The 26,972-nt window shown below is 38.8% G+C and overlaps 1 protein-coding gene across 2 annotated transcripts; it reads left to right on the forward strand.

The window, feature by feature from the left end:
- Positions 1–33: 33 nt before the first annotated feature.
- SLC6A20 (solute carrier family 6 member 20) lies at positions 34–26,450 on the forward strand. Of its 2 annotated transcripts, XM_063304013.1 has the most exons (11): positions 34–252; positions 11,500–11,640; positions 13,489–13,580; positions 16,943–17,170; positions 17,904–18,014; positions 18,625–18,866; positions 19,532–19,694; positions 21,949–22,153; positions 23,539–23,698; positions 23,924–24,089; positions 25,412–26,450. In XM_063304013.1, exons 1-11 carry the CDS (start codon positions 132–134, stop codon positions 25,541–25,543), a joined length of 1,761 nt encoding a protein of 586 aa, XP_063160083.1. In that variant the 5' UTR covers positions 34–131; the 3' UTR covers positions 25,544–26,450. The 2 variants fall into 2 exon arrangements, with proteins under 2 accessions (XP_063160083.1, XP_063160084.1); XM_063304014.1 differs by lacking the exon at positions 34–252 and having other exon boundaries at positions 11,502–11,636.
- The last annotated feature ends 522 nt before the right edge of the window (positions 26,451–26,972 follow it).

The following is a 26,972-nucleotide window of genomic DNA, read 5'->3' on the forward strand; positions in this document are numbered from 1 at the left end:
GCTTGAATGGCAATTGGTAAGCAGGCTCCCTTCCCAGTTGGGTTGGCACTGTGTCACCAACAGGCTTTGATGAGTATTTGGAAGAATGAAGGCAAGGCACACTTGACTGTTGCTGGTGCCTAAGAGCAGAAATGGAGAAATCCAGGCCATTATGGGACAGTCCTTTCCAGTTTATATTTGCCTGTATTTCTTATGCAGTAGGACTGGGGAATGTATGGCGGTTCCCTTATTTATGTCAGATGCATGGAGGAGGTGAGTCGAACTTATACTTCTCAGTTTGCCACTTGAGAATAGGAATGGTTTCATCTTTAAAACTGCATTGTCTTTGTCAGAATGGCTTCAGGGGTTGGAGAGGAGAAATCAGCAACTGCTTCAGTCTTCAGGGCAAGCAAAGAATATTAGCAGGAGACCATATTTCTTCTCTTCATCACACAAGAAAATATTCTCATTTGCTTCTTTTTTTCTTCAATACATTTCCACTTTAGCTCCTCCTAGATTGTAACCCTCCAAAGCAAGATTTATTCTTAACATTAACTTAGGATAAAAATTGCTATTACTGCTATTACTACTCTTGTAACTATAGATGGAGTTGAAAGGCTGCATATTACTACACAAATTACTTTTATATGCAATTTACTGTATATAAAAATCAGGGTCTTACAGGTGCACAAAACAAGACAACGTACTGCAGCAAATTCACAGCAGGTTGAAGACATGGTGGGAGCTTTTTTTAAAAAAAAATTGCAGTCCTTTTCTCCCTTCCTGTCCCACCTCTAGAAAGAAAGTCTCGGAAACAGGTTTTCCCCCTTCCCACAGGGCAAGAAAGGTGGCTATTGCTTGCACCAGAATGTCAGGGGTTGTTTGTTCTTACTTCAATCTTTTCCCCATCTGCAGGACCTTTTTCTCCCTTCCACCAAGTCTGGGCCTCAGGGATGCTGCTGGGTGGGGAACAGCTTCAACTTGCGCCATGCCACTTCTGAGCCATGCTACTGAAGATCAAATGCCATGGGATGACCTGGGAGATCCATTATCTCTCTATCTCTCTGCCCCCTCCCAGTTTTAAACATCCAGACCTGATCTACTGAAACAATTAACAGGTTTACCACTGATATAACAGCTTGGGTCAGGAAAAAGAAAACAATGCGAACAATGGCATTAGGACAAAATTAAAACAATGGAGCAAATATATTGCTGTTTGTAACCAGGGCTGACCTAAGACAGCACTGTTCCTGAGGTGAAGCAGCAAATCATGCTCCATTTCCACCTGTAAGTCAAGGAGAATAGCTATCCAAAGTTGTCCAAGTTATTTGGCAATGAAGACCAAAAAAATTATGCTACCTTTCCTCCTCCTATAAAGATAGAATAACATTAAATAGGTAACACTTTGCTGTCCTGTCAGCTATTTGGGGCAGCTGCCTCCGTGTCCAATGGCGGGGTCAGCAGGAAGGAAAATAAATTACACTAAAGATTCCCTTACTGTAGTCAAAGGGTGACAGAACTGAAGTAAACAAAAGGAAGACTCAAAGTAAGAGATTTTTAGAAAAAAAAATCCCTTTACTCTATTAAGCATTTCTAAACTATCAATACTGATCAAATCCATGGTTTGACGAGAACTATACTAATACTGAAGCACTGGAGTTACATGGAGCTGAAATTTTGCCTTGCTTGATTATGAAGCCACGAGGAAAAATGAGGCCTCAGATATAAAAAGGGTCACAGGAGTACCTAATTCTTGAAACAAACGATTTTGGTGACTTGGCAAAGTCTTCAAGCATAGATTGTTCTGCATTTTGCTTAGAGCAGGTCAGGAGGAAGAGACAGAAATCTGTAGTTTTCTACTAATCTGGGACAGAAATAAGTGCAAAATCAATTTATTTACCAGATGATGGAGATCTGAGATTAGTGGTTTCCTGTTTGGGTTTATTTGTTTATTTAAAAGCAGACATGGAGATGTGGAGCAATGAATTTCTTGTGGAATTTTCCAGTGAAATCCTCACCCCACAGTACTTACTATATCCTGTAAGGGAAAACTATCTTCTCTAGTAGAGAAAGACAGGCTTTGGAGTATACCATTTATACTGAGAAAGCACAGTCATCCCAGATTAAATTGCAGGAGGAGGGGAGTGGGCTCATCAGCACAACAGATCCAATCACTGATCTCAAATGTTTCCATCTGTTTTGGTTGTTATTTCATATGAGACTGGCTGTCAGTGTTATCTCCAAGGATGGATGTTGTTAGACCTAAGTCCATAGCCTGGGGCACTGAATCTGTTTTCAAAGGCCTTGGATCAGTTTCCTGGGCTGTGAGTGTCCTTTGATGGCAGTGGAAGGCATATTCCTAAACTTCACTTTCCTTTAGGAAGTGACTCTCGTAGAGGAAACAAGGGGCTTTTAGTTGGGGTCTACTGAATTAAACATCTCCATTTGGTGCAAACCCCAGAATCTTTCACTGTGAACAGTTATCCTTGGGGTGGTTGGGAGGACAAACCTTTCACTAAAGCAAATGGAAGTTATTGCATACTTGTGGGAGGAATTTTCAAGGCTGGGGATCAAGAAAAGATGGGAGTAAAACATTTCTTCCTTGTGTGCTGTGTGCTGTAATCCCCTGCCCTCAAATACCCCCTCTCCCTGGATGGGGATTAAGTTTAAGAAATTAAGTTATGGCAAAAACACTTCCATTTTTCTTAATTTAGTTGCCATACCAAAGAGGGATTTTTTTGTGGGGGAAAGGAGCTGCAGGTGACGGGAAAGGGGGAAGTTTCCCCTCCCTATACAGCATGCCAACCTCAAATCCCCAGTCACAACAACTGAACATAGGAAAGTCTTTCCAGTAGCACCTGATGATGTAGAAGTCTCTTTGAATGAGGAAACACTTCATCTACGTTCTTATTTATAAATTGTTTCCTGTAAGAAAGTTAAAGCAAGAGAAGTACAGTGTGTGTGTGTGTGTGTGTTTGTGTTTTAAAACACTGAAGACAGCAAGCAATCCTCTCAATCCTGGAAAGGTGTGAGGATGGTGCTACAGAGAGACACTGAAGGCTATACAAACTAATTAACAAAAAGGAAAGGGAAAAATGTACATATAAGCAGGCTTAACCAAGTAATGAAATACTGAAATTTATCAAATAAAAGAAGCTGGAGGTGGTTGTAATGGTGGAAGTTTATCTCGTGAACAAAGTGACTCCATAAAATTTGATCAGATTGTTTGAAAGTCCTCTTCCTTACCTCTTTGCTGAAATAAGTAAACAAAAAACTAATTCAAATGTTGACAGACCACACATATGAGCAATATCAATTGGGTGTAGATTTCTCCATCCAATGTTGTATAATAAGTCTTTTGGCCATGCCCCTTGCACATAGAAATCTATAGTCATTTATCACTTGATATGTTCCAAATGCTGGAGATACAGCCAAAGAGAACATATCCAATCTTAATCAATAATGATAATTCTAGTATTACCAAGTCTGTGGATTTCATCCCCAAATATTTACAAGTCCAGACCATGTGAGTTAAAGTTCTAGTTTATAAATTGCATCTCCAACTGCAAGGTGACTGCATTCAAACCCTATTAAACATTATCTGCAATGTACAAAAATGTGAAGTACATATCTTGTGGTTTAACCTTATGATGAAAATAAATTCATCTTTAATTATTTAAAGATTAAATAATTATTTAATTATTAAATAATTGTTTAATTAATTTCACCCTCATTGAGGCTTCAGAAAAACAGGGCATCCAAGCTAATATTTCCAAAGGTTGTGTAAATCGTTAGTGTTGGTTTCATAAACAACCTATGGAACTTTAAAGCAAGTAGTGGCATCAAAACCAAATGGCTTTAATGAATAAACTGCCAAGAAGTACGCTTAGATAAACCAAACTCTGTTTTAAGTTGAAAAAGTTTTAAAAACAGCTATATTGAACTAAATTGGCCCAAGGTAATTACATTGTGAGAGGCTGAAATTAGAGTCTTTTTAAAAGTTGGGATTGTCTGATACGTAAAATTTTCATGGGTCAAAGTATCCAAGATGTATCTACATCCCAATATTTTCTATATATATCTGGCAACATTAAGTGCAGATATTGAGAATGTTCCTAATACTTGCCAAGATTTTAATGGGATCATATAATAACTATCATGTTGAGGTTAAAAAGGGGCTGAATTCTAAAATTCACCTACACACTAATCACCAAAACTAAATAAAATCCCTGTGATATACTTGGAAGTATGGATAATTAAATCTATGTTCTTCAACATATAATTGTAAATGAGACAATGAAAACAGAATATATGTAGTTCAGTACTGAACTTTTCAGTTCTTGAACCTAACAAAGAAAATATTGCGAGATGTTCCTGCCAGTAAAAATGACTGAATATTCTGTAATATTGCTTGAAATGAAGGGATGCCTTCACCTTATTGTGAACAGATTATTGATAATTACATGTGATTTAAAAGATCTCAATCCAGGCTATAAAACTTCAGGGGAACCCACAGTAAATCAGTACCTGCTTCAGAAACTTCCAAGAAACCAGAACAAAAGGTTTCTTGGCATCTAAAGAAATAGTGGCTGCTGGATTCTACCTGTCTTAAGTTAAAGCAATTACATCAGAGAAAATAACTGTTACTACCAGAACCTTGACGAATGCACAAAACTCTATCCTGAGTTAGATGCATAATAGCTGAAAGATCAAGCAAAATTCCAAGTCCTCTTATTTGCTTAGCATTTCCACTTACGCCAACCTACACTTCCTCCCTTTCGCAAGTTTTCTGTTAGAATTCTGGAGATTTGGAGGAACATGAGTTTCCTGGAAAAAAATCAATTCCCATAAAAATATATATATTAGGTAACACCTGTACTTAGAAGGAGACACTGACAGCTCAATGTTTCATGTTTCAAAAGAAGCTGCTATTAAAATGTAGTTTTAAGGGGAGGCGGAGGAGGAGGAGGAAGCAGTTGCTGTATAAGTCTTGAGATATCCCAAATCAGTAAAAAATGAAAAACCAGAAGTCAAAATATTTGCACTTCTAATCTGTGATAAGATAACTGGAAAGCAACCCCCAATGTCTTCTATATTATTATTATTATTATTATTATTATTATTATTATTATTATTATTATTATTATGGTTGATTGCACAGTCAACCAGATATGTAGACTGGATTTGGCATTTTTGTCCAACTATCGAGTCCTTCTCAAGGTCCTGGGATAGGCAGGTGTTGTTGTTTGATGATGATAAAGGTATCATCGCAGGATGAAAGCTGTTCTGAGTAAAGCTGCCTTTTGCAGTTGACTGATGGTGATTTTGTCAATGCCAATGGTGTTCAAGAGGTGCTCCAGATGTTTTGGGATTGCATCCAAGGCACCTATTACTATTGGCACTACCTTTACTTCCTTTTGCCATAGTCCTTCTACTTCTATTTGCAGGTCTTTGTATTTTGTGATTTTCTTCAGTTCTTTCTCTTCTGCTGTCTCCAGGTATTGCAATGTCCACTCTCCAGACTTCTTTGTCTTTCTAGATGATGATGATGATGATTAGAATTAACAGGAGAGAAAAAGGAGAAAAAGAGTGATGATATGTATTTTTCTAATCTTACTATAAATCTCTCTCTTGTCTTTCTCTCTCTCTCGCCAGTGAATCCAGGGAGAAGAGAGAAAATAGTGGGGAAGAGGGGGAGCAGGAAGAAGAAAAAGAAAAGGAATAAGAAAATGATTAATCATAGTTGCAACAGGAACTATAGAGTTTATATAGTTTAAAACAAACTCATAAATCCTGTGGCATCTTAGAAATTTATCAACACTTTTATAGTTATATAAGGTTTCAATAAAGAACAGTTACTTCAGGTGGACAGATTGTGCAAGTCCTGGATATGACATGCATTGGTATATGTAATATAATCAACATGCTATTTCGCATTTGTATAACACCCTGCAAAGTTTCGAAAGCTGTAAGTCTGTGTCTTTATTACTCCTTCAACAGCCCTGCAAGATAGGCCATAGTTACCACATACACCTCCACCCAAAAAGCAGTTGGTACACTATAGCTCCAAGTAAGTCATAACAGCAAGTTTGTTTTTCATTTAACATTGTCCTGAATTTGCATTTATACCCATACGTTAGCACATGCATGTTATATGTAAATGTGGATATGAACCACAACTTATGTTAGTTGCTAGCCACAGCATGTTTTCTCAACCCATTCTCCTCTAAAATCCAAAAAAAGACAAAAAAATCCCACCCTATCATTTCTTTAAATCCTTAGCCAGCCAAGCTCCACATCCTACCTGACATCAGTTTATTTCTTAAAGGTTCTTTTAATCAAAAAAGAAATAGAAGGAAAGCTGACAAGTTGCAAAGCAAACAGCCATAAGTATCCTCTTTATTTTCAAGAATTCCTCTGGGTTCCATATAGATCTGAAAGACTTTCTTAGAAAATAAGCAGGATAGGTGGCTGGAGAAGATCTGTCTAGATGGTCTCTAGGAATCAAAAATGACTTGATGGCACATAGTCAATCAATCCATCCATCAGGTGGCTGCAGCTCAGTGGTTGATATGGAAATGGTCTCACCTCTCCAGAAGAGAGTTACCAGGAATGGTGGAAGCAACTTTGTCAGTTTGTCTCCTGGCAGACAATCTGTGAGGGTTCCCATGATATATTTCTGTAAGTCCCAGTGTGTCTGCTGACCTAAAGGGTTGGGAGGACTCCTGTCTTTTGTGCTGCTTTGTTGTTGTAGGACTCCACTGACCCAATAAGAACATCCCTCAAGGAGGAAGTTTCTCCTGCACAAAGGGCCTGTTACCGGAGGCCAAGGCAGGAGGCCGCAAAAACGATTCCCTGAATAAAATGGATTATGCTGAGCATTTACTTCACCTTCGTCACTTGTTTTTGTAGAATGCCTTCAAACAGCTCTCACTTTGAGATATGCTAATTCTGGAGATTAAACACCAAACCATAGATACTCACATAAACATTTTGGCTGTCCTAAAAAGAAAACCTGGGAAAGCTAAATTCAAAAAACTATGTTTGATTTAATCAACAGTCACTCAAAGGGGATTTCAAGGTCAAGCAAAGTGGCTTGGACCATAAAACATTCCCTTGAGGAGGTTAAGATAATAGTTAAAAGAATTATTTAAAAAAATCAGTTGAGACAGGGAGGCTAGTAGATGCCAAGGAAAATATTTGAGGCACATTGGTACCCATGGATACAAAATAGTGTACACCAGATCTAGGCCAATAGCATCTAATTGGCTGCAGTTCTCCAGGATTTAGGGTTTTTCAGCTAAAATACTGTACCAGCAAAGTTTCTTGAACTAAGTAGAACTTGAGGGATTTAGAAAAATCCTCCTTAAACAAGAGTTTGTTTTTTAGTTGTCCCATATTATTCCCCAGACTGGATAAACCTGTTGCAGCAGCCTTGACATCTTCCATAATCTTCTAGATTTTCAAAACCAACGTCCCTGCACAGGCAACTGTTCCTAACCACAATGATAAAACATTATTTCTTCCCAGAAGATATTGATTTATGTTTAGTATATGTGTTACTGTACATTCTTATTTATTTATTAAATAGCAATTTGTGGGAAAGAGCAAGGTGAAAACTTAAAATTGATCAAAAGTGAACTTTTAGGCTGGATAAGAATTAGAACTTGGTTCTTCCTAGTCTAAATTCACCAGTCTGTTCAGTACACAAGGCCATCCCAAGATAATTTGCAGTCTGAGATGAGCAATTAGCAGCGCTTCTTCATCCCATCCTGGTCAAAGTTCATCATACCCAAGGTCAAGTAAGTTATTTCAGTTTTTGAGGCAGAAAATTCATCAAGCACTCCTCTCTCTGAGAATAAAAATCCAATGATAATGAATTGCAGCCTTTTCACAACACCAAAAATCATCTACTAGAGGCAGCTGCCTCACTTTATCTAATGGGCTAGCAATAATGCATCACATGGGCTTTCATTGTTAGCCATTCTTCAACAATAGAAGTTTGGTATTCCAGAGCCAAAAGATAACTACTCGAGATGTTTTTGCTTAAACTATACTTTGTAACTAGCACCATTTTGAGCAGTCTTAGGCATCTTTCCTAGCCTAAAGATGGGAGTTATTAGGAAAAACACTTCTGTGGACTAGCACCTGCTAAAGGCCCAGAAGCAAAGATGGTTGAGAGGGAGGGAGGGAGGGAGGGACTTATGGGGAAGAAATGGCAAACTGAAGACAGCTCCACTGAGAGCAGAGCCAATGACTGCAGCAGAATGAAGAGCCAGCGAGCGGAGCAGCTCTTTGTGATTCCCCTCCGGACAAGGAGAGGACTTGGGATCACCCACACATACTCCAGATAGTCGCCCCTTGTGAGGAGATCGCAAGACAGCAGTCTCCAGTGGGTTTAGAGCTCTGGGAGATGAGGGAATGCCATCTTAGCCCAAATCGTGGTCAGTGCCTTTATGAACACAGGGTCTGCATAGTTCCTTTTCTAATAACTTTTGGAAAATGCTTGTTAATTGCTTTTCAGCTATTAGGAACCTTTGGAGTGACAAGTTTTTTTAGCACAGTGTGAGTTTCCTTCAATCCTTAGCAAAAGATTTTGAAATTAATTATAGGAATCCTTCCTGTGGGAAAATGATGTTGTTTTGAATTCTTAAAAAAAAATAAAGGATAGGATGGGACTTTGAAGGTTGGACACTAGAAAGAACCAGAAGGAACTAAAGATTACAATTAAAGACAAGAACACTTAAATTCGACTCACTAATACAGAATGGAGCAAAATACTTTAACATTGGCTGTATTGAAGGATATTTCACAATGGACCCAAAAATTAATTTTAAGAGTGTCTGCCATTATAAATAGACTGTGTTTCAAAGATGTTGTGGTAGAATAACAAGTTGTACTGGACAAGACTGAGACTGATCTGAAAGTGGATTTAAAAATGACAGGCTACAAGAATGATATGGAAAAAGATGCTACACTGGATATACAAATGAAACTGGCTGATGCCTTAATAATTAAAAGGGATATACAAATAACAAACCAAAAGAGTGATCTGGATAACTTTCCTATAATGGATTTACAAAAGAGACTTGTTTAAGTTTTGAAGAATTTTGTGAGAAGGGACAAAGAAAAAAATGAAAAGAAATCAAGTTCTAGGACATTATTTGAAGGGATTAAAGATCAAGATTGTTAAAAGTAAAAGGAAGGAATATGAAGTTGGTTTGCTTGATCAAGGTTAAAATAGATATGTTGTTCTCTCTGGTAACCCTTAATGGGCTTTTGCTGATCAGGACTGAACGACAAGGTTTTAAGGAATTGTTTATAGATAAGAGATGAGATATAGGAAGAAGAGATCACTTTTTGTATTTCAAGAGAAGGTGATAAGATACTAAAATTGTTTATACTTTTGATGAAGGGGGAAGTCATTTCTTTATATATTTCTTTTTTTCTTTTTCTTTACTATATTCTTATTTTTTCTTTTGTTTCTATTTTTGTTTCTATTTTTTTTCTTTTCTGCACTTTCTATTTTTCCTTTTTATTCTTTTATTTTTTTAGTTTGTAATAGTTTTTATCTTTTTAATTGTAATGTTTAATAAAATTACTATTAAAAAAAGAGATGAAGGAAAGAAGGCCAGCATCATTTCACCAGTGTGGTCAAGCCAAGCTGGAGTCAATCTGAGTTCCAGCTGGAGAGAAGGCTTCTTTGGGAGTAGCTGGGAGAAAGGTGAAAAGGTAAAATTTTGAGCAAGTTTTTGTCAGTTGTAACCACAGCTCAGTCCTAATGATGTGTCCTAAAAGGTCTACTGATTTCAGTTAGGAAATACTTAGTCCTGTGTATCAGTTTTGGCTTTGCTGTACTCTTGATCTTTTCTCACTTTCCTTGGTTATAATTTAATGCTTTTTATAGCAATTAGTTACCCTTTAACAGTCACTCTGTCTGAACAATCCGAAAGATTCTCCTTAATCACATCTAGAGTACTTGATTTACAGAAAATTATTCTGGCAAACCCACCCAGTCTAGAGGCTAACTATAGAGCCCCAATTCTAGAAAAAGGAAGGCAGAGGGGGAAGTAAACATATAGGCAGAATCAGATAAGAATCCTTTCAATTTAGAAACAATTGTTTCCTGAGAAAAAGCACCACTGGGACTTACTTTTAAGCAGTCCCATATAAGGATATACTATAAATCTACATGAAAGCCAATTTGGTGTAGTGGTTAAGGCATCAGGCTGAAAACGCGGAGACTGTGAGTTCTAGTCCCACCTTGGGCATGAAGCCAGCTGGGTATCCTTGGGCCAGTCCCTCTCTCTCAGCCATAGGAAGGAGGCAATGACAAACCACTTCCAAAGCCTTGCCAAGAAAACTGCAGGGATTTGTCCAGGCAGTCTCTGAGAATCACACACAACTGAATGGATTACAAAAAAAATCTACATGCCTGAACCCACTTCCCTGAGGGTGAATTCCATTGAACATTTTAGGGTTTATTTCTGAGTAGACATGAATTCCTGAGCAATTAGATGTTACAACTCAAAGTTGAAGCAGAGGCATCCAAAAGAGGGCAAGGGACACAAGAGAAAAAATGTGCCTCACAACAAAATTTCCCCCTTATATTCTTAGCTGTGATACTGCAGTGTGAAAGGGCAGAGCCTGTGCTGTGACATCATGACACACATTTTGGCAACGTTGTAGTTAGGAATGGCTACCTATGAGTAGAAGTGGCCATGGAGATGTGTGAATCCATTACTGTGACTAGATTCACACATGATGCTCAACTGTAATGTGGTTGCTTGGTTTGGCGTACCATGTTATATGAACCAAGTGTAGTTAATTCATTCAACCATGGCTGAGGAAATTCTGATTTAGCATACAGATTGGTTTTTGAAAAAAATTATATTGAGAGTATAGACCTATTCTTGACTTTTGTACCTGGGATTGGGCATGTGTCTTCTCTGAAACTTATTAATTCTCATTCCATTCATTCATTACGGAGAAGGCAGAGGTTCTTGCTGTCAACATCAGGAACTGTTTTCCAATGTTCTTTGTATGCTTATCCTTGTATTTTGTGGAGAGGTTTGTTGAGACAAGATTTATAGACATTTTCAGCATTGATTTGTCCAATCAAATAGTTATCCTTGAATAATGAGGGGTATGGTGGCCCCCTCAAACCAGGATATATCAAACCCATCAATATTTCTCATTGGTTAAATATCCACATGTGTGGTAATACATAAGTACAGATTAGAATGCTGAATTGTGGTATGCCATTATTCAATACAAGCTTTGCACTTACAAGCTTTGCACTAAGCCAGTGTTTTTCAAACCTGTCAACTTTAAAATGTGTGGGCTTCAACTCCTAGACTTCCCCAGCCAGCATGTTGGCTGGGGAATTCTGGGAGTTAAAGTCCACACCTCTTAAAGCTGACAAGTTTGAAAAACACTGCACTAAGCACTCATTTAAAGCTTTGAGTTAAGTTCTAGATACAGTCAATTGTGATATATATGCTTTTGTTTATCTTGCAGGTGGATTTCTAATCCCATACTTGATCATGTTAGTTGTGGAAGGAATGCCATTGTTATACTTGGAGTTGGCAATGGGACAACATATGCGCCAAGGGAGCATTGGCACATGGAGAGCTATAAGTCCTTACCTCTGTGGGGTTGGTGCGTTCTTGTCTGTCTATTGCTTGTTTTTCTTGTTTACATATAAAATGAGATTTGGTTTTAGATGTACCTGCTAGAGATCCATTGCTTTGCCTGTGGATTCTAATAAGTTTGTAGACATCTTGTTCTCACTTCTCTGTCACAGGCTTTGATGAAAGGAAGAACAAACAATACTTTTCTCTTTTAAAATGTACATATACAATCTCCCATGCTGTCAAGTTTCAAATATATAATCAGTCCTTTTTTAAAGTTTTAAATTAGAAATACAAGCCAATTGCTGATGCAGGAAAAACTTGCAATTTTTCAAATGAGCAATTTTTGTCATCTTCAGTGTAATAACTCAGCATCAAATATATTCATATATTTGTTTAAAAAGCCAGAAAATGCTAGGAAGTCAAGCATTTCCCAACTGATACACATCCAAAGACAGAAACATAATAGTATAGAATCCAGATGTCTATAGAAAACATGAGGGCAACCCTCACACAGTGTACATGTATAATTTTATCATTTTGGAAGTGTAACAGGGCCATCTAAAAAGAAATAATGGTTGCTACATCTTGGGGAATGCCATTGATATATCAAAGTATGTAAATGTATGAATTCAGAAGGAAATATTGTTTGAAACAACAACAAACTCTGCCTGGCAGGAATGTTCAAAATATAATGGCAACTGGGCCTAAAGAATGGAAAATGAAATCTAAACCAATTTAGGCACACAGTAATTAAGACATGGATGAAAGCAGCTGACCCTTGCAATCTGAGGTGTCAAGAAGAGACCCAGAAAAAAGAGAGGCTCGGGGAAACAACTGAGCTGCCCAGCTATAGTGGTATGAATTATGGAGAGGAGGGATTAAGGGTGGGTACAACTTTCCTGTCTCTAGAATGGTGTGCCCTGCCCTACACTGTCAACCTTCCAATGCTATATAACACAACCTGGAAGGCTTTGAGTGAGATGTTTACAGCCAAGCTTAGCTCATCCATTAAGCAAGCATGCTAGTTTACAGAAATTATTGATTTGCTGGAAAAAAATGAAGAGGGTTAATTTGGGAGTGAGTTCAGTGCAGTGCAGGCAACCAATTGTTGCAATTGTGGAAAGCTCTTTGTTCAAGATTCCAACTCTTCCATTCCATTCCCCTGAAAACTGATGAGTTCTTTTGTCAATTCCTGCAGGGAGGATGCTCAGTCCTCACTGTCCAAGCACTCCTTTTTTTCCCACCATAGTGTTTCCCTCTCCCATCTGCCCAAAATCTCCTCTTGTTTGTGTGTAGTGTTAATGGCTACAAAGCCACTAAGATTCACAATAAAACCCAGGAAATGGAATGGTAGAGAAGAACCACAGTTTTAATGGCCTATCCTGCACTCTGAGATTCTACCTTATGTGAAGAGTTTTATGGAACTACTTATAGGAAGGTAAGTATAGGAGGAGATTAGTTATGGGAAGGGCTGTGCATGCTTCCAAAATGATTCAGAAGAAGCACTGCACACTTAATAGCAGTGCAAACACCATATCAAACTTCATAGGAATGGAAGTACTGGATCTTTCCACTACTGATTAAAGCAGCCATTAATTTTTTTTCAGGCTTCTGCATGAGCTATGCAAAGATACAGCTGCTTTAACTTATTAAAGCAACTCTTAAGTCAGTAGCGTCTTTTTTCAGGCTTGCATGGAGACCTTAAACAAGTTGCGGCTTTTTAAATAAATAGCAGAGGTATGCTATGTTTGTAGAGTCTGAAGCACTTCTAATCATTTTAGGAACATCCACGCTCCTACTGATTCTTTCTGAGGGGTGATAATAATGACCAATTAATTCTCTTTTATATTACATACATTTCTCTTGTTTTCAGGAATTGCCAGTGTAGTTGTGTCATTTTTCCTCTCCATGTACTACAACGTTATAAATGGCTGGGCGTTCTGGTATCTTTTCCATTCATTTCAGGTGGGTCAAACAATGCCTTGAAGTGCAGTTACATCCCTTTCTGCTATGATTTTGTGACTGAGCAAGTTTAGTGTGTCTGTGTGTGTCTGTGTGTGTGTATTCCAGGGCCACAACTGGGGGGGGGGGCAAGCAGGGCGTGCGCCTTGGGCGCCACGCTGGGGGGGGGGCACCAAAATGAGCACTGGAGGGGCGCCAAAATGGGTGTGCAATCCCTGTTTGCCCCGGGTGACAGACCCTAGTTGCGGCCCTGGTGTATTCCATCTCCTATAGACATCAAAAGCTTCAATGATGAGAGAGAGAGAGAAGAGAGGGGGAAAGGAAAAGGATGGGATAGGATAGGATAAGTATCTTATATCCAGTTCTCAAGTGCAGTTTTGTCACTTTAGTGTGCTCCCAGCTATGCAAAAATGTCTTTGTGAATGACTTAAGAGAGTACTGTATAGAGGGAAAACACTGTGTATTTAAAATGCCTGGCACCTGAGGGCAAACCACAGGCTTCTTTTCTTTTTCTCATGGGACAAAGCCAACAGCTGCATTAAAGTGCTATTCACCAGTCCTCGAGCATGAAATTGGCTGTCTCAATTGCTGAGTCTGTTCTCCTTCCTGTTCTACCATGGGACAAATTAAGGAACTTATTTGGTGGATTCCTCCAGCTTCACTTCCTCTCCCATCAAAAATCCCCCGTGTTGTGAACATGACCACCAATTATTTCCTCTAATGTGGGGGAGGGGGCTGGTAAGGCAGGACAAGTGTATATGGGTGTTTGGAACACCATGTAAGTCACCTGTCAGTTGTATGACTAAGAGCTTGTTCTCATGTCTCTCTTACTGTGGCACAAACATGCTGCAGGTAGTAATAATTTTTTTATGCAATGGCTCCTCAGCCCACAACTGAGGAAGCTTAATGTTGTATTTTACTGCTTTGCTTTTAAAGTACTATTTCCCATCTTTTACTGACACAATTTTTGCCATGGGTGTGATCAAGCCACAGGTCTCCATGAGGAAGGAAGGTGGGGCAATTAAAAATGACACATATGTGATGACACCATCATGCAAATGCTGTGACTTATCTACTTGCAGCAGACGTTGTGATGCAGGTACATCTGTAACTGTGGCGTTTGCATGATGACATCATTGCACGCATCCTCATGTTTGATGTCATTGTAGCTTGTTACAGATGCCACTAGATCTAGCAAACTTCACTAAATATGTGGTTGCTGACCTGATCTGGGGAGGAGGGGACAATCTGCCCAGCTCCTGCTGGCCACTTTAGGCTGCTGTGAGCACACCTTGCCCCTCTGGTTGGGAGATACAGCCCTCCATGGACATTTTGGGTTGGTCTCAGGAGAGACCTCTGGTTTCCTCAGAGCCATCTGCCCACGTAATGCATAATCAGTGCTCTCTGAAATAACAGTGAAATCAATACATTTTTGCAGTTAAGAAAAATCATCTCTCCTAGAAATCACACATTGGATTTTACTGACAAGTTAAGGCAACATTTTATGATGTTCCACTCAACACTCTAATTGCATAATGGTTCTTGGACTTGGATTGTTCAGAGTACATTAAGATAAAATGGGAATATATCACCCAGCAAATAACCTCCCTGTGATAACAGTGCCATGACCTCTTACTTTGCTGTGCAATAGCAGTATCTGTTGAGATTTTTACAACTTTTTTGTATGTTCCAGAAATGCTGAGCATTATCATAAAAAATGCACTCCCATTCAGTTTAATCCTTTGGATTTAGAGTAAAGGACATGTTTGCTTTTGCCTGATTCAGTGCAGGTGAAGGGTGTAAGCTCATGTGGTACAATATCTCTTTTGCACGTGGACGATCCCCATTCACTTTACAGTTGAGACTGAATTCCTGCTTCCAGCATCTTTCACCTTTTTCCATATAGTCTATGGATGCTGTTAGGGACAGACATTCTTGTAGAGGAAAACAGTCTAATTCAGGACTGGCCAATAGGAATTCTATTCTCTAGTCCCTCTTTTTGTCAGAAGTTAATGTCAGTTCCTGTAGACTGATGCGGGCCATCTTTGATTCAAATAATAATTCACAATCTCACTGGAATATTGTGGTAATATAGAACTGAGAATTATCAGCAAGCTTATAACAATAGAAGACTGATGAGTATGTATGTATGTACCTGAGGTTTGAACTGTGGAGTCCTTGGTGCTCTCTGAGCTTGGTTGTTTGCTTGCACACTTTTCATTACCCGACTAGGTAACATCAGCACTGATGATGTTACCTAGTCAGGTAATGAAACGTCTCTAAGCAAACAGCCAAGCTCAGAGAGCACCAAGGGCTCCACAAACTTATAACAATAAGGAGCACAGGAGTAGGTGCATTGGATTTAGCAAAACTGAATAGATTGGAAAGATCTGGGAGATCTCTGAACCAGTAAGATTCTTCTTAAGTACAGGTAGTCCCTGAGTTAAGAATGCCCTGGGTTAAGAACAGAGCCTATTGTAGCAAAATTTGAGTTAAATACACAATGGTTTGAGTTAAATATACAATGGTTCGAGTTAATTACACAATACTACTTATACAGTATTATATAATAATACCATTCCGACTTACATAAAAATTTGACTTAAGGACAGACCTTGGGAACAAAACTCATTCTTAACCTGGGGACCACGTGTAATCAGTATCTTAATCTTCAAAGCTTCATTACTAATCCATAAGTTTTCATACAAATTGCTCCCCAAAATCCTGCCCAAATATCTCCTCTCAGAGATGAAGCCCCAAACCACTGTACTATCCTCCAGAAATGTTTCAGTTTTCTTAGGCTTGTGTTCATGTAACATAGTGTGCTTGGCACTGAGTAGGAGCAGCTCTCCAGTGTATCAAATAGTTTTTTGAGGCTTAATTATAGATATTAGATGTCAGATTCCCTGCCCTGGGCTTGGCAGTAAGTTACTGTCAAGATTCCCTGGCTAGGAGCTGGCAAAAGCAGCCCAGGAGCAGCATGGCTACATAGGAATCTGTATTGCAAACAGGAATGAAGCCAAATCAAGCAGTTGATTGCCCACTGCCAGAGTGAACGATCAAGTGCCTTTTCTAAGGGTAGTGATTCAAACCCATAGCTTTTTCTTCCCACCCTTCAATTATCCAACTCTTTGTGCAGTATTTGCTGGTCTTGAAGTTGTTAAGTGTTTGCATAACTATCAGCTCTGGCCTGAAGTCTGATGTCTTGGCTGACTTCTCACACTGGGGATCAAACCCAGTGCAGATGCTCCACCACATGGCCGTCTTCCCCACATCTTGCACTGCAGTCTTTTTATTTAGATTGTCTCTATCTGACAATATTGGGAAAAATCAATATGTGTTTAATGTCTGATTCATACTCAAAGGATCCTTTGCCATGGGCAACCTGTCCACTGAATATTAACCACACAAACTATGAGGAAGAATGTGAGAAAGCAACACCCACTCAGTACTTTTGGTACAGGAAAACCCTCAATATTTCTCCGTCCATTGAGGAAAGCGGGAGCATCCAATGGGAGCAAGCAGCTTGTCTCATCCTGGCTTGGCTAGTGGTCTATCTATGTATTCTGCGTGGAACAGAATACACTGGCAAGGTAAGAAGTGTTCTGGGGTTGAAAAGTTTGGGTTTCATAAATACAATGGGAGCCAAGAAAAACGATCCTGAAAAACTTTTTAAAATCATTTGGGATTTAATTCAGCCAAGGAACTAAAGTTAGTCATTGTATGAGTAAAAACAGACAACCCAGTGTAGTGACTTCTTAAGCTCTGAAGTCTGTGAATTTCTCTAGTCACAAAAGTTCGTATTAGTAGAAGGGTTTTTATAAACATATGCATAGAAATGTGCATGCTTGAAATGAAACAGGCAGTGTGTGTGTGCAGAACTGAAACAATAACACTGATAATATGTTCAATATTTGGTCATCTTTACGCATTGTCATAGAAAGATTTGAAATTCAATAGCTTGCCCTACTAAATGTTATTTCAATGACTATTAGGATATTAAAGTTGTTAGCCAACCACATGCTTTTTACAGTCAGTAATATATTCATTTGTCATAAGGAAGCAGAACTTCTGCTCCCTTACGAAAAATATGCTTATTATGGCCATTCCAAGTAATATTACTTCTGAACTATTTATTTTATTGTTTGAGGCTCATCCCTAAAAGTTCAGCATAGGTACAGTCACATTCATCACTTGGAATTTAACCCCTGACACTAAATAACTTTATTCTTGGAATTCATTTAGAATTTAAAATGAAGATCTGAGTATAAGCTGTAGGTATATTCCCAGCTCTAATAAGTATACCTTTTTATTCTTCTTTTGCAGGTTGTTTATGTGACAGCTACATTACCTTATATAGTCCTTATCATATATTTAATCAGAGGCTTAACACTTCATGGTGCTACTAATGGACTGCAATATATGTTCACCCCAAAGGTATATTTAAAACAGATCACTAGCTATAAGCTTGCTGAAAGTACAGCGAATACTGCACAAGATATCCATTCTTATCCTGCAGAGCATCTGTGGAAGGGGTCAAAAAAGTCAAGATGTCACCACAATCATACAATAGAAGCCTAATGTATGTTTTTTACATACATTAGATATGCAACACATTAAAAAAGGGCAGAACTTTGATCTTGCAGTTACCATCTTGACTTTTTTTAGCCCTGCCAGCAGATGCCAAAAATGGGTGTGAAAGATGCCATGTTGCAGTTTTCCTTGCAAGGCTTTTCAAAAGTGGTTTGCCATTGCCTCCTTCCTAGGGCTGAGAGACAGTGACTGGCCCAAGGTCACCCAGCCAGTTTTCATGCCTAAGGCAGGACTAGAACTCATGGCCTCCCAGTTTCTAGCATGGTGTAGCCTGGTACCTTAACCACTACACCAAACTGGCTCATCAGGCTCATTAAAGAAATACAGTTTTTGAAATGCTACAAAAAACAAAGAACTTTGTGGGTGCCTCTGGACTTTTGCTGCAGGAGACTAATATGGCTACTTCCTGAAAATGCTACATCATTGATCCATTCTCATGTTTTATGCCTTGCAGCTAGAGCAACTAACAAACCCTAAGACTTGGATTAATGCAGCTACTCAAATCTTCTTCTCTCTCGGCCTGGGCTTTGGCAGTTTGATAGCGTTTGCCAGCTACAATGAGCCAAGCACCAACTGTGAGCGACATGCCATCATTGTTTCCTTAATAAATAGTGCCACCTCCATATTTGCCAGCATTGTCACATTCTCCATTTATGGCTTTAAGGCAACTTTCAACTATGAAAGCTGCATAAACAAGTAAGCTTGGCTTTTAATCTAGATTTCTTTTTCTCTCCTACATTTGCTCATACTTCAGACAGTCAACACACATTTAAGAATGGTTTACTGAAGTCAGGGTTTTTTTAAACATTCCTGATTGATATTCATAGGAAATTTTTCTTTATGATGGATATAAACTATCTGGTTTTGGGAAGGTTTCTGACATTAGATGATGATAACCAAGTGCGTAATGATCCCATTAAAAAAATCATTAAATATGGACATTGACACTTGTAATCGCAGCTAATATGCTGCCAACAACAATTGCCTAAAGTTTGATTTTTCTTTCATACTGTCGAATGCATCTGAATGACAACATGACCGTTTACAAGGATTTTTTCTTAATATAAAGAAGTGTATCCCAATGAAAGGGTCACAAAGTCAGCTGAATGTTTGGGAGCTAACTTAGCTACTATAAACTCAATTTTTAATCACATTATTAACTACAGAGTTTTAAAAAAGCATTTCTATTAAAATTAAATTGAGAAATAATCTCTGTTTGGGAATTATGACAAATATTCAGTAATTCTGTCTTCCTTGAATTGTTTTCCCCTTTTTACTTTTTAAAAACTCTAAAATGTTGACAAAGTCTTGAGAAACCTGCTATTCATTTTATTAGATTTTTTTTAAAAATTGCCTTTCAGGGTGATCTTGCTGCTGACTAATGTTTTTGACCTGGAAGAAGGGTTATTGACAACAGAAAACCTTGAGAACATGAAACAGCTTTTGGCATCTACTTACCCCAGAGAATACGCAGAAGTGTTGCCACAGATTAAGAACTGCAGTTTGGAAACGGAACTAGACACTGTGAGCCCTTCCTTCCTTCCTTCCTTCCTGAGCACAACCTAAATGCTGTCTTTTCCCAGGAAGAATTTGATGAAACCACTTGCTGAAGTCAAGCAAGTTGGTCAATGTCAGGAACATACATCGGTTGGTGCTGTACTGAGAATGGGAGATCTTGTTTAAATCCCCAGTTAGCCATAAACTCACCTTGGACCAGTAGTTATCTCTCAGTCTAACCTACTTCAGATGATTGTCCATCCTCCACTTCTATCTTCAGAGCAATACATACTCCTGTTTGGGTCTTGACACTTGTTGAACCTTAGCATTTGTTCAGGCAGCTAAATTTTTGTTCAATTTATATTTCCAAGTAAATAAAGCTGAAGCTTTATTGATATTAATTAATAAATCATAAATAAAGTAGACCCAGAACAACAATCCTGTGAAGTAGGTTGGGTTGATTAAGTCGCTCTAATCGCATACTACACTGAGTCATGAATGAATGAATGAATGAATGAATGAATGAATGAATGATAAACAGTGAGCTTCTGATAAACTTATGCTAAAATTGTGTGTGTGTGTGTATTCCTTTTAAATCCTGAAGCTATATAATAATTTTCCCATCTGGTAATCTGGATCAAGTTGAGAAAAGAGGCTTATAACTGCTGCTGTAACTGCAACAGTATTGTATTAAGACTTTTTCCTAACTGCCATGTCTCAGTTGCTTTACAGTCTATATATTTTTTTCTTTATACGTCACAGTGCTCACAAGGGCACAAAATAACTCATGAAAGATATTACAATAGTACTGGATATGATTCAGTAAAAAATTAGTAGCGATAAAGACCCACAGAAATGAGGTGTAGCAAAATGCAAGGCAACTCCCCACAGGTTCTTTAGACCTCTCCAGAATCAATGCCTCGTCTGCAATCCCATACCATTGTTTCATTTCATCATCTGTATCATAATTAACACCGGTTTCACTGAATGGTGTCCCATCATGTCACACTCTGAAGCACTTAGGGAAATCATTTAGATTGGATGCCATTGTCACAGTGAGAATTATATACACCAGTCTGTATCCCATGTAGGACTATCATTGGCTTCTAACGTGCCATCTGAATCGAGATCTGCTATTTATTCTGGGCTACAAAAACACAGATGACCAATAATTGGCAACTAAGTTAAGATTTTCTGAATAACTGTTACCATCTAGTTGTCATATGGATTTTGAAGCCCAGATATGGCCAGGCTGATAAAATGTAAATGAAAAGATTAGTGCCCATTTCCTGTACTGGATACATATATTGTAAAATGTGGCTTGCTTGTTTGAAAATAAGCTTTTTTGGAAATAGCCATTATGATTTGCTAAACATGGTTTTTCATTTAGCAGCTTAAATGAACCCAACAAATTGAGGTTAATCCAGTTAATCAAGTAATTCAGTAAACTAAGGTGAATTGTATATACAGGCAGTCCTTGTTTTAGCGACCATTCATGGTTATGACAGTGATGAAAAAGTAAGTTTGCAACCAATCCTTGCACTTATGATCATCGCAGGTCTGTAAAACAAAAGAAGCTGAAGTAGGATTGTAAGCACAGTTATGGTTTCACTTAGTGATCACTTTGTTTAACGACCAAGTTGCTGGTCCCAATTGTGGTCGCTAAACGAGGACTACCTGGATCTGTTCAGTTTATATACTGCCTTTCCTCTTGGAGTTCTTGGAGGAGATATAGTACCATCCCCTCCAATGGCTTAGGATATTAATAAATGGCTCTGACTGGCTTCTAGTTCGTTCTTAGCCTCACGTGAAAGTGCTACTCATTAGCTACAACCCTTTAAATGACTGAGATCTGACAGTCACCAGAGCAGAAAGGTCAGGTGTCTGTCAGACAAACAACGAACAGATAAACAGTATTAAGACTACTTCCTCATCCATATCCTTTTTCAGTCATATAATTACAAATATTCAGGATACTGTTTCAGTTCAGCCACATTCAAAAATCTTTACATCATGATTAGTCAAATACATTAGCCATGTGTCATTGCTGGCCTGCAACTTTTTGTCCTCCAAGTGAAACCACCTTTGTAATCAACTAATTAATAGACTCAGTTCAACTCAGTTTTCTTTTTCTCTAGTTTTAAGTGACCGCTGGCAATTGTTAAGGCAATGGTTAGCTCCTGGGGAAAACTATTTTTCCTTTCATCACTTGTTCTTTTATGCAAGACAGTACATCATCCATCTATCCCTCTTTGTAATAATTTCTCTTTCTCTCCATCAGGCTGTGCAAGGGACTGGTCTGGCATTCATAGTGTATTCTGAAGCAATAAAAAACATGGAGTTCTCACAATTGTATTCAGTGCTGTATTTTGTCATGTTGCTGATGCTGGGAATAGGGAGCATGCTGGGAAACACTGCAGCCATTCTTACACCTCTGACTGACAGCAAGTTCCTCTCCTCTCGTGTGCCCAGGGAGATCATCTCAGGTAAATCTGATAGCTACAATGATACTGCATAATTTCAATGCATGGCAAGACTAGCAGTACAATTAGTACACAACACTGCAGAAGACCTCATAACTGGGTGCCCTACTGCACAGAGAGGTCTGATTACAATCATGCATAATCCCTCTTATGGTTATATGTGAATGCCAGCTGCAGGCAGTTCCTCTTCTACTCAGCTCAATATCCATGAGTAGAAATTGTGAATACCCTTGTACCTATAAAGGAGCATTTGGTGTAGTAGTTAAAGCACCAGGCTAGAAACTGGGAGACCGAGAATTCTGCATTCTAATCCAGCCTTAGGCACAAAGCCAGCTGGGTGACTGTCAGGCTCTGCCTGCTACCCAGTAAAACACAGACGCTAGTGTAGGCTTTAGGTTCTGGTTTTATTAGAGTATAGAATGCATGCCTTAGGAAAAGCTGAGAGTGAGTGGAGCGCGCCGGAACGGGATTTAAATAGCCCGCGCCGGTCAGTGCTCCACCCCTCCTTCTCTGAGTGTACCCCGAGCCCCGTTGCCGGTAGGTGAGGGGTCGAGCAGCCCCTCCTGTGCCTCGGGTGTCTCCTTAATTGCTTTTCTCCGGCCGGTGATGGGTCATTGCCGGGCGATCCGGTTTGTAAGCTTTCTGACAGCTTGGGCGTGCCCCGTGGTCGGGTGTTGTCAATGACTTCTCTTGCAACATTGTATCTCTTCCTTCCCAGCCTCTGGCCAGGATCGATACTTTGTTGCCAGCACCTGTTGCTTGCTTTTGTTAGTTGGTTGCCTTATCCCTTAATCCGCCCGGTGCTCATTTCTTTGTATTGTTATGTGAGCCGTTGTGATGTTACAAGCATCGCAACAGTGATCATGACAGTGACCTTGGGCCAGTCACTGTCTCTCAGCCCTAGGAAGGAGGCAATGGCAAACCCACTGCTGAAAAACCTGCCAAGAAAACTGCAGGGACTTGTCCAGGCAGTTGCCAGGAGTCAACAGATTCGAAGGCACGCACGCGCACACACCATTGTACCTGTAAACTTGTGGAATGCAGCAGCTCAGGTTTTTTCATGTTTCTTGATGGTACCAATTCAACCCAATTTTTATTGTTTCCTATGATGTCTTTTTTTTTTTTAAAGAACAAGATTCAATAGTATAGATTGTTCTGCTGGTAAGCCAGTTTTCTCTGTCTACATGAATGGGTGACTATACCACTGGTAGACATCACTAGACTGGAAAAAAAATGCAGTATATGTCTCATCTGACTTGAAATTACAGCAGCTGACCACTGTCATTACTCCTAGCAGGGCAAACTATTCAGTAGAGACAATATAAAACTTGTTCTGATCCAAGCTTTTTTTTTAACATTGAGGTTGAAAGCACGTGTTATTTTTATAGGTAGCGTGTGCATTATCAACTGTGTCATTGGGCTGATATTTACTACGAAGGCTGGTAACTACTGGTTTAATATCTTCAATGATTATGCAGCTACTCTCTCCTTGCTGCTTATTGTACTGGTGGAAACTATTGCTGTCTGTTACATCTATGGCCTAAAAAGGTAAGAAGTCAAGACTAATGCTTCTTTCTTATCACATGACATTGCCATAATGATTTGCACAATTCACGATCTTGCATTCACAAACCAGTTTCTTCAACATGCCAAAAACTTTTTAAAGCATTTTATGATAGCATTCTAACCTTATGCTTCATAGCACCTTTTTCACTGGAATGACAGATGCCAACATGAATGCTTGTTTATGTGTATGTATGCTTTCTTTGATAGGTTTAGTAAAGACCTTTACATGATGATTGGACATGAGCCAAGTTGGTACTGGAAAGTTTTGTGGGCTTTTATCAGCCCTATATTAATTGTAAGTCTGTTTATATTTTACATCACGGACTACATCAGCACAGGGATATTCCAGTATCAAGCCTGGGATGCAACAGAGGTATTTTACTCATTTTTTTTTCTTTTGGTAGCTGAAACATAGTGGTTGGGTAGGGAATTTACATCTCTTAATTGCAAAACTCATATGCTGCATTTAGAAATATTTAATTGTATAATTTTAAAAAGATGCATTTTACCATATAATGAATCATATGTGAATGACAGTTACTTGATGCTAGAATGTGCTAAGTATATGTATTATTTAATTATCTAAATCAGCCTTTCTCAACCTTTTAACCCTGGAGGAACCCTTGAAATATTTTCAGGCCCCGGGGAACCCCTGCATATTCAGGCTCAAACATAGGCCAGAAGTTACAAAATTATTATATTCATTCCATGTGTAGGCCTGGATATATGCACTAACAGTGTTCTTAAACTGAAAATAAAGAATGAAACTTACCTCTTTAATGTGAAGTTGCCTGAATTTGAAGTAATTTTTTAAATAAATTGTGATCTCCCGTGGAACCCCTAGTGACCTCTTGAGGAAGCCTAGGGTTCCACAGAACCCTGGTTGAGAAACCCTGATCTAAATTCTTGTAAATATAAACTTCAGAAATTTCAGTGTTTGTTTGATTGCACAACTGAAAGACAGCACCAGAGATGTCTTGTAATTTATATATTGGAAAGGAGAATGAGGCTTGGTAAATTCAAGGAAGCAGTTTGGCACATAGAAAACGTGCCTTTTTTTCTGAATCAGTTAAGATTTAGCCTTAGCATGCACCATATATATTCAGATTCAAGGATTCCACAAACTGTACCTTCACATTTCAGCTTTTGGTTCATCCAGTTTTAGGAAAATAGCAGAATTATGAGAAACATTGTTCTTAAGGTTGTGTAATGTATATATATATATATGTGTGTGTAATTTAAGCTTTAATCTAAACAAGGGGAAGACAGTCTATAAAACACAAAGGAAGTATAAAAGCCCACAAAACACCGAGAAAGTGTAATACACCCTTTCCCAGCATGGTGCTTTTTGAATATTATAGGATTGCAACTTTCAAACTTCCTGGCCAGTATAAGATCATATTGGCTGGGGAATTCCCAGAGTTGCAGTCCAACACATGTGGCCACCAGGTTGGAAAACTGGTGAAAGGGTAATTATCTGCCTCTTGAATCTGCAATGGTTCTATGCAACTAGCATCTATAATTACTGTTACTGAAATCTTAAGTATGAAAAAGTATCACTATGAAAGGAATGCAGGTTGAAAAAATGTATTTAGTAATATTCTACCATCAACCCCAAGATTAGTAAAATAGCAGCATATCTTTCCTTGGCATTAGCAGGGACACAGTTTCATACTTTGGTAATATCTCTTGCAGGGGCAGCTGGTTACAAAAGATTATCCAAGAGGTGGCCTAGCAGTCATTGGTCTGCTTGTGGCAACAACATCATCATGCATACCATTAGGAGCATTAGTAACTTTTATAAAGCTCAGAAGAAATCGTCTATAATTGGACTTTAGTAACAGCTGCAACTTTCACATCCCAGCTTGAAGATTATACCAGCTGTAGCCGGGAGCAAGCAACAAGCAAAGCAAATCCTGGCTACCAAAACATTCATGCCAAAATATTTCCTTGTTCATTCTCCATCAAGAAAGTGGTTTTGCAGCAGAAGGCAACTGAAGATTGCTTTTATAAGATACAGATGATAGCTTGCAAGATTGGCTGTGACTGCGCAAGGAGCGCACATTATCTTTATGCAAAGGAAATCACCCAGTCTGGCATACATGAATTTGAGCTCCAGTTGTATAATGTCCAAGAAGTCATATGGTACAAGAAACTGCGATGAGTGCAGTTGATTTTTCTATGTGGAATGAAAAAAATTTACACTGTTATTTGCAAGTTATCTTTACGGGCAAAGCTTGTCAGCTGCAACAATCTACTGAATTTCCATAATTCTCTAAAGGTACTGTACAAACAAGGGGAATGGGGCTGGGAAATTTTAACCAAGGGCTACGCTGGAATTATCATGAACTAGGAAACTAAAGACATACAGATTTAAGTTGCATTATGAATGATATACATATTTAAATACCACACACTGCACTTATTGTGAAATATATTTTAACATTACTATCAAATAGCAGAAACCTAACTCAGAAAATCCTGAGGAAAATCATCACTAAACTTTTTTACTTGCCTCTTTTCCAGACTATTATCATGTGCTGCCAATGTTGTAATCTCAGAAATAATAAAAGTTAATATATGTATATTTATTCAAAGAACAAGAGCTAATGTTTTTAGGTTTACTAACTTTTTAAGACAAAGGCACTACAGTCAAGTATTTTTGTTTCCCTAGGTCACTTTCCAAAATAATTTCAATATACAGATTATCCTTGCTTACTGCCTGCCTTGTTTGGAGACCGTTCAAAGTTAAAACAGTGCTGAAAAAGTAACTTTATGACCAATGCCCACATTTACAGCCTTCACAGCATTCCTTCAGTCATGTGACCACCATCACAGTCAGCATGCATTGTCCTGTGCCTGACCTGTTGTTCCCCCCGCCCACTTGCAGAGTGGAGATTGGAGAAGGGATTACAAGAGTGTAAGCAGGCACACAATGAGGAACACACAATGAAAGCAATGCGCTGGTGCCGGCAGCCATGAACGCACTATGCAAACAGCCCGGTGTATTTCCCATGGTGTGCCTGTTTACTCTCTTATAATCCCTTCCTCTCCAATGAATGTAAATACAAGCATTAATTTTCTTCTTGCTAATTATCCCAGCACTGGGGTGATCATTCCAAAGCAAGGGGGGGGGGAGTGAGGAAAAGGAAAGCATAGTCACGGTCACATGATCTCCCACTTAGCAACTGTTTCCCTTAACAACAGAGCTGCCCATCCCAATTGTGGTAACTAAACGAGGACTGCCTGTGAAATT

Source organism: Candoia aspera, chromosome 4, assembly GCF_035149785.1.
Source record: "Candoia aspera isolate rCanAsp1 chromosome 4, rCanAsp1.hap2, whole genome shotgun sequence".
Lineage (NCBI taxonomy): Eukaryota > Metazoa > Chordata > Lepidosauria > Squamata > Boidae > Candoia > Candoia aspera.